This window comes from Nicotiana sylvestris, chromosome 8 (assembly GCF_000393655.2).
Source record: "Nicotiana sylvestris chromosome 8, ASM39365v2, whole genome shotgun sequence".
Taxonomy (NCBI): domain Eukaryota; kingdom Viridiplantae; phylum Streptophyta; class Magnoliopsida; order Solanales; family Solanaceae; genus Nicotiana; species Nicotiana sylvestris.
In genome coordinates, this window is record NC_091064.1 from 16,605,617 (window position 1) to 16,614,210 (window position 8,594).

The 8,594-nt window shown below is 38.7% G+C and overlaps 1 protein-coding gene across 1 annotated transcript; it reads left to right on the top strand.

Moving 5' to 3' along the window:
* The first annotated feature begins 6,292 nt into the window (after positions 1 to 6,292).
* Positions 6,293 to 8,036, top strand: LOC138874730 (uncharacterized). The gene is made up of 3 exons (XM_070153508.1): positions 6,293 to 6,340; positions 6,482 to 7,225; positions 7,344 to 8,036. The coding sequence occupies exons 1-3, from the start codon at positions 6,293 to 6,295 to the stop codon at positions 8,034 to 8,036; spliced, it is 1,485 nt and encodes a 494-aa protein (XP_070009609.1).
* Positions 8,037 to 8,594: the final 558 nt, after the last annotated feature.

Sequence of the window (8,594 nt, forward strand, 5' to 3'; positions counted from 1 at the left end):
TTCCTTATTTTCAGTCCTTCCACTTCCCTTGGTTTCCCATTATTACATTAAATTATAGCCATCAACATTCCACTATAACACACTAATACTAACATATTATTCCTACTGTTTCTATCCCAGAAATACCCCTGAAATCCTACTGTTATTACTGCCCTTAATACCAAAATCAAAATCTGATACAAAACAGATTTTATAATCTGTTCAAACTTAATTATCAACCTGCTTTCTGATTTAAACAGCTATAACCAATTTTCTTAAACTCTGGACTGAATCCTAACTGAGAATGCAACCTTCTAACACAATTGTATCTAATCAACACTTGTGAAATTGAATTTAAACCCAACATCACAATAACATCACACTAAACAACAGAACAATTTGAACTGACTTTGAAATAGAACTAAGATCAAACAAATGCAGGAGCATTGTTAGTATATTGACAATGCCCTGAAACTAACTGCCCAGAAATCAACATACACACAACATCCATTTAACGGACTCATTGATTTACAAACAAACATGATTTAACTAACAAATACTAATCAACTGACTATCTACAATAATTGTCAACAAACAATAGATAAACAGATTGTTTCAATCAGCATTATCAGAAACGGGAATTCATAATATAACTAATCGACGAACTTAATCGAGTCGATTACACACATTGTAAACAAAAATAACAAACAGAGACAAATGCCATTATTTGATCACATGAATGGGTATGAGACAAAATCAAATAAACAACTAGGAAAATTACACAGACTACTAAAATAGGCAATAATATACACGTAGGAAACAAAAAGAAGTAGAAAAATACCTCTGAATCTTCAATCTAACACAGACAAAACTCAGCTTTGGATTCGGACCTTTTGAGGCTGAACAGACTTTATTCGAAGTATTCTCAATTGAGAATACCTCGATTAAAGTCTCTTAGACCTCAATCCCTCACTTAAATTGGACAGATTCCATGAATTGGCATTTTAGGGTTACACTTTTTCTCAGATTTAGGGTTCGACCAAATCTGGGCAGATTCGAAGGGAACCAAAGATGACTTAGGGGTGAGGGAGGCCTAGGGGTCATTGGGTGTGAATTTGAGACAGATCTGGGTGGGTTCATGTTTGGCTCGAATCTTCAAATGAAGATTCGAGAAGCTCTGAGGTGATTCGAGCCAAACAAACAACAGATCCATAACGAGGCAGGTTAGGGGGTGCTATGATGTTGATTTGGAAACCATCGGAGACGGTTGGGTTTGGATCTGAGTTTGGCTCGAATCTTCAAATGAAGATTCGAGAAACTCCAGGAGGATTCGAGCTTAGTGGCTACCAGATTTGGATAGAGGATGGTCTGGGGGTTCAGGGGTGTTAAGGTGGTGACCGGTGGCGTTGTTGCTGCCGGGTTTCAGGCGATGGGGAGTTAGGGCGGCTAGGGTTAGGGGTATCGTCTTCAAAGACGATGATGAACATGAGAGGGGGGGGTGCTTAGTTAGGGGGTAGGGGTATGGATTTGGGGTTTATATAGGGGTGAGGTGGATTGATAATGACCGTCAGATCAAACATGATCCACGGTCAGGATCAGTTCATTTAACCAAACGATGTCGTTTGGTTTAATGTTGGGGTCGGGCTGAATTGGGGCAATGGGACGGGTAGGGGTTACGGGTAAGGGTGTGGAATATCAGCCGTTGGATTGATTTAATCCAACGGCCCTTGATGAAATATGACCAAACGTCGTCGTTTGGTTTACTCCTGAGTTGGACCGGACCTGGGGTGTTTGGATTGGGCTGTGGGGGGGGGGTAAATTTTATTTGGGCCTGGATTTCAGTCCAGGTCCGATTTTTCAACTTTAAAACTTATTTTCTATTTTTCAAAAATTAAACAAAAATTAAAAATCAATAAAAGAAAATTACACACATATTATTTAATGCCTGAAATAATAAAATCGACACAATGACAAGAAACAACTATGCACATTTTTTGATTTCCCATTTATGCCGAATATTATAATCAACTCCTAAATGTATGTATTTTGTTTGTATTTTTTTTCATTTTTATAAAACCCATGATTAAAAATGCGATATTACCTCCTAAATGCATATGCATATGCATTACCACTTTTTTGTATTTTTCCTTAATTAGGATAAAAATGAACATGCACAGACGAAATGACCCGAAAATTCAACAAAACTGAGCAGAAAAATCAGAAATAGAAATCTGAAAAGGAGAAGAAAAAAAAACAGGGAAGAGAAAAAAAAGAGAACCAGATAGAGAGAGAGAGGAATCTGAAAATTAGATAGATATACAGACAAGGATATACACACAGGGAGAGGAAAAACCAAGAGAGAGGAATCTGAAAGAGGGATTGAGAAGAGAAGAAAAAACAGAACTAAGAAAAAGAAAAAGAGAAGAAAGAATCTGGAACAAAAATAGAAGAGAAAGAAAGAAAATCTGAAACATTGTTTCTTGAATCTGTTCGGGATTTGTTTGTCGATATTGCTTGGTTTTAATCTGAAATTCTTCTTAAATTTCTGTTACTGTTCGTTTGGTTTCACGGGACTTGTTGTTTTGCTCAAATCTGCTGAGTTATTTGGCATTTTCTGCTGATTTTGTTGCTGCTGCTACTGCTGAAATTTTCCACTTTTACCCTCATTTCCAGGTATATATTTTAGACTCATATTGTGGAAAGCTTCAACATTGCCAAATAAATGAAGTTTGGAATTATAATTATGTCTTTTACTCGTTTAAATCTATTAGTTTAAATTTCAGTTTTGTTTCGGTTAGTTAACATGGTAGTATGCTTAACATGATGACTATTAGTTAATCATTCCCTTTTGAAGTTCGTATAAACGTTGTAATAATGTTATCTATTTCAGAATTCCATTAAGTAAAAGTTATGTTCAAGATAGGGAACATGGCAGAAAGTTGGCCATTAATTCGATCTTGTGATATTGTTAGCTAAGTAAAGAATAGTGTAGAAATATCAAAAAACTATGTTATTAGCCTATTTTGTCAAATATCCGATTTTGTTTAAGGCTAGATAATGTTAATTGTATTTTGTTCATATATGGCGTAATAATGGTTATGTGTATAATCAATAGTTGAAAGGTGCATTGATATAATCCGTTATGTTTACAATGTGGGAATATTGAATGGTGTAGATGTATATTCATGTTATATGTAGTATCATCTTATTACGTCAACAGGTAGATTAGCTCTCTTTCTTAATAACCAATGGCCTAGTTATTTTAGGAATGCGATTAACTCATTTCTTTTAAAATAAGGTAAAAGATAATGTCAACAATTTTTACAACGTGTAAAGGTATTGTTTGCAAATAGCTCGCATAGGTTGAGAATAAAACTTGGCTTGATTATGTCTATCTCAAACTCAATCATAAGCAGAATTAACATAATCATACCTATTGGATTAAAAAAAAAGTAATGTAGAAGGAGATTAGGTTTTATAAATTGTAACAATTTTAAGAATGTAAATAGCGTTCGCTCCAAATATAACAATGAAAATTCTTCGAAAAATATTACTTCGTTTATTAAATCAATTCTTTTCCTAAGTTTTATACGCAATTCGCTTTTTGGTAGACAAATATTATATTTACGATAAAAATGGTAGTACTAAGCACACGTTGTTTATTTTTTACTCTTTAAATTCGAATGGTTTTGAGGAATATAATTCACACACGAAAAATATAATTTGTGGTCAACACTTAATAAATTGTGAATTCTTTTCAAGGAATTTAGAGGCATCTCAAATAGGGATTTCTCATGACTTTCACATAAAAATGTATGGATGTAATAAACAATTTGTGGAAAATTTATATTACCATCAAGAATATTTTGTGTGATAGGGGATACATTCGCGTGACCTGATTATATTTCTAAAAGCAATTCGGATTATGCGTTCGCGCAACTTCGAGCAAACATTTAATAAAAAGGGGTTCTTCGGAGAATATCAAATTAATTTCATATAACCCGAGATGTGTAGTTCACTATTTAATCATACAAGAGCGACGAATGTTCTTAATTTTATTTTAAGAACAATTTCGAACATAAGTCTATTTTTATAATAAAAATAAACAAAAAATAATTTTATCAATCTTATTGTGTACACGTATGCGTGACACGATTTTTTCACGTTTATATATTATATATATATATATATATATATATATATATATATATATATATATATATATATATATATATATATACACGAATATACGTACGCGTGATTCGTTTAAGGGTTTATAATTATAAACAATCCAAGGCGGTAACAAAATCATATAGCAAGAAAAATATATTTAGCAAATCGAGATAATTAAGCCAATAACGGTTAAGCGACCGTGCTAGAACCACGGAATTCGGGAATGCCTAACACCTTCTCCCGAATTAACAGAATTCCTTACTCGGATTTCTGGTTCGCAGAATAACAAACAGAGTCATGTTCTCCTCGATTCGGGATTAAAACAGGTGACTTGGGATGCCTTGAAATTCCCAGGTGGCGACTCTGAAACAAATAAACAAATCCCGTTTCAACTGTCCTTTAATTGGAGAAAACTCCCTTCGCACCCTCGCGGGGGCGGAAAGAGGAGGTGTGACAGCTCTGGTATACCAGAACAATACTCACAGCTTCGGTCGGTCAGGTGAATACCGTTTAGATTTTTGGTCAAAATAAGCCGAGCCAGCTTCGGCCGCGTCTTAAACCGTTCTTGCCGAAATAGCCTTAGAGTATCTTTCAGTTGTCGAAAGACTATTTTCGTAAAAGAACGGACAAGTTTGTAAAGTGTCAAAATAATCCTCCCCGGCCTCAAAATTCATGCGATGATTTGGAAGCGTACGCGTGTTATTTCAATCTTACACAGACAAAACTCAGCTTTGGATTCGGACCTTTTGAGGCTGAACAGACTTTATTCGAAGTATTCTCAATTGAGAATACCTCGATTAAAGTCTCTTAGACCTCAATCCCTCACTTAAATTGGACAGATTCCACGAGTTGGCATTTTAGGGTTTCACTTTTTCTCAGATTTAGGGTTCGACCAAATCTGGGCAGATTCGAAGGGAACCAAAGATGACTTAGGGGTGAGGGAGGCCTAGGGGTCATTGGGTGTGAATTTGAGACAGATCTGGGCGGGTTCATATTTGGCTCGAATCTTCAAATGAAGATTCGAGAAGCTCTGAGGTGATTCGAGCCAAACAAACAACAGATCCATAACGAGGCAGGTTAGGGGATGCTATGATGTTGATTTGGAAACCATCGGAGACGGTTGGGTTTGGATCTGAGTTTGGCTCGAATCTTCAAATGAAGATTCGAGAAACTCCAGGAGGATTCGAGCTTAGTGGCTACCAAATTTGGATAGAGGATGGTCAGGGGGTTCAGGGGTGTTAAGGTGGTGACCGACAGCGTTGTTGCCGCCGGGTTTCAGGCGATGGGGAGTTAGGGCGGCTAGGGTTAGGGGTATCGTCTTCAAAGACGATGATGAACAAGAGAGGGGGGGGGTAGTTAGGGGGCCGGGGTATGGATTTGGGGTTTATATAGGGGTGGGGTGGATTGATAATGACCGTCAGACCAAACATGATCCACGGTCAGGATCAGTTCATTTAACCAAACGATGTCGTTTGGTTTAATGTTGGGGTTGGGCTGAATTAGGGCAATGGGTCGGGTAGGGGTTACGGGTAAGAGTGTGGAATATCAGTCGTTGGATTGATTTAATCCAACGACCCTTGATGAAATATGACCAAACGTCGTCGTTTGGTTTACTCCTGAGTTGGACCGGACCTGGGGTGTTTGGATTGGGCTGTGGGGGGGGGGGGTAAATTTTATTTGGGCCTGGATTTCAGTCCATGTCCGATTTTTCAAATTTAAAACTTATTTTCTATTTTTCAAAAATTAAACAAAAATTAAAAATCAATAAAAGAAAATTACACACATATTATTTAATGCCTGAAATAATAAAATCGACACAATGACAAGAAACAACTATGCACATTTTGTGATTTCCCATTTATGCCGAATATTATAATCAACTCCTAAATGTATGTATTTTGTTTGTATTTTTTTCATTTTTATAAAACCCATGATTAAAAATGCGATATTACCTCCTAAATGCATATGCATCTGCATTACCACTTTTTTTGTATTTTTCCTTAATTAGGATAAAAATGAACATGCACAGACGAAATGACCCGAAAATTCAACAATTGCACACAAAGAAAACAATTATTTGTAATTTCTTTTGGAGTAGTTCTTGTGAGGCAAAAATCACGTGCTCACACTCCTGACACAAATGAGAATCCTCACCAAAAAGGTGGAGGAATCAGGGCAGAAGCAGCAGGTACACATAGTAGATACTACCAATGGGGGCCTGTGCACATCTTGCATTAGTCAGCCAATTGGTAATCCTTGGAATACAGAGCTTGATGATTATCATCAACACCCTGAAAATATGAACTATGTTGCTAACTATGGGGGTTAGAGACAGGGAAATCAGAACTGGGGTCAGCAGACTCAGCAGCAGTACAGACCACCACAGCCACAATATAACGCCGGAAACATGGGAGGTATGAGACCCCCCAACAACATGGAACCGTATCCTAGACCACAAGGGTACAATAATCAGCAGCAGGGGTACCACCCTCCTCAGCAGCAACATGGTGGAAGACAGGACGATGGGTTTACTAGACTGGAAGCAATGATGCAGCAGGTTATTGGGTCCACTGCGAAGATAAACGAGAGAGTAGATGCACATGACGCAGCTATCAAAAATATTGAAGTGCAAGTGGGCCAAATTTCAATGTCTCTGAACAATCGTTCTCAAGGGACGCTACCTGCAGATACCCAAATCAATCCTAAAGATCAGGGCCCGAAGCAGGTGATGGCGGTGAGTCTCCGTAACGACAGGGATCTCGACGAAGAGCAAGAGAGAGCTCGTGACAATATACAGGCTGAGACACTCATTCAGGTACCCATTGAGCTGGATGAATCCACAAGGTTAACAGATGTGACAGTCCAGCCTGCTCAGGAAGAAAAGAATACTCTGCAGGAGACCGAGAAAGTTGCTGAAGCAGTTGAAGAGCCGGTAGTGGAGATAGTAGCCGAGAAAGAAAAGTCCCAAGTGATTGGGAAGAAAATCCCTCCTCCACCATTTCCACAGAGGTTAGCCAAACATCAAAAGGAGGAGCAGTACAAAAAGTTCTTTGAGATGCTCAAGCAAATTCAGGTAAATATTCCATTGATTGAAGCCTTAAAGGAGATGCCTGGATACGCAAAAAATGATGAAAGACTTAATGTCCCGGAAATTTGATTTCCAAGACTTGGCTACGGTGACACTTACTCAGACATGCAGTGCAGTGGTAACTAGACCTGTTGCTGAAAAGCTCTCTGATCCAGGGAGTTTTACTATTCCATGTACACTTGGAAACTTTGCTTTTGCGAAAGCACTCTGTGATTTAGGGGCCAGAATTAATCTTATGCCCCTGGTCATTTATAAGAGGTTGGGCATTGGGAGAGCTAGACCCACCTCTATGTTGCTGCAGCTGGCTGACAGGACTGTGAAGCGTCCATTTGGGATCCTGGATGATGTACTTATTCAGGTGGGGAAATTTGTGTTCCCTGCAGATTTTGTAATATTGGATTGCAAGGTGGATGAAGAAATTCCTATCATCTTAGGAAGACCTTTCTTGGCCACAGGGAGAGCTCTTATTGATTGTGAGACCGGGGAGCTTAAGATGAGGCTCAATGACGAAGAGATCATATTCAATGTGCAGAAATCTATGAGGCGCCCAAGTGAGTTCGCAAATTACTCTCTTATTGATGCCGTGGATATAATCGTACAGTCTGATGATGAAGTGTTGACGATTGAGGATCCCCTCGCTGCATGTTTGACGAATTTGGAGGAAGTGAACGGTGAGGACTTGGCAGAATGGGTGTTGGCATTGAAAGGTAGAGGGTTCTGGGATAGAGAACTAGAGTTCGAGCGTCTACACTTAGTAAAGAGAGAAACTCCTCCAGCTAAGCCATCTATTGAATAACCACCGAAGCTGGAACTAAAGCCACTGCCAACCCACCTCAGGTATGAATTTCTGGGACCCGACTCCACTCTACCGTTATTATCTCATCTGGTTTGTTAGATGTCCAGGTCCAACAGCTTCTATAGGTATTGAAGGAGTGCAAATCTGCCATTGGGTGGACCATGGCAGACATCAAGGGGATCAACCCCGCTTACTGCATGCATAAAATTCTGCTGGAATAAGGGCACAAACCTTCCATAAAATTCTGCTGAATCCAAATATGAAGGAAGTGGTGAAGAAGGAGGTGATAAAGTGGTTAGATGCGGGAATTATTTTCCCAATCTCTGACAGCAACTGGGTGAGCCCAGTTCAATGTGTGCCTAAGAAGGGTGGCATGACGGTTGTGAAGAATGACAACAATGAACTAATCCCAACGAGAACCGTCACAGGCTGGAGAATTTGCATGGATTATCGAAAGTTGAATCTAGCCACCCGGAAAGACCACTTCCCACTTCCCTTCATTGATCAAATGCTGGATAAATTGGCAGGGAGATCACACTTTTGTTTTCTGGATGGGTA

Coding starts and splice junctions, on each gene's coding strand:
- LOC138874730 (XM_070153508.1), top strand. CDS start 6,293: ATGAGAATCCTCACCAAAAAGGTGGAGGAATCAGGGCAGAAGCAGCAG. Junction 6,341..6,481: donor AATCAGGGCAGAAGCAGCAG/GTACACATAGTA, acceptor TATGGGGGTTAG/AGACAGGGAAATCAGAACTG. Junction 7,226..7,343: donor AGATGCTCAAGCAAATTCAG/GTAAATATTCCA, acceptor ACACTTACTCAG/ACATGCAGTGCAGTGGTAAC.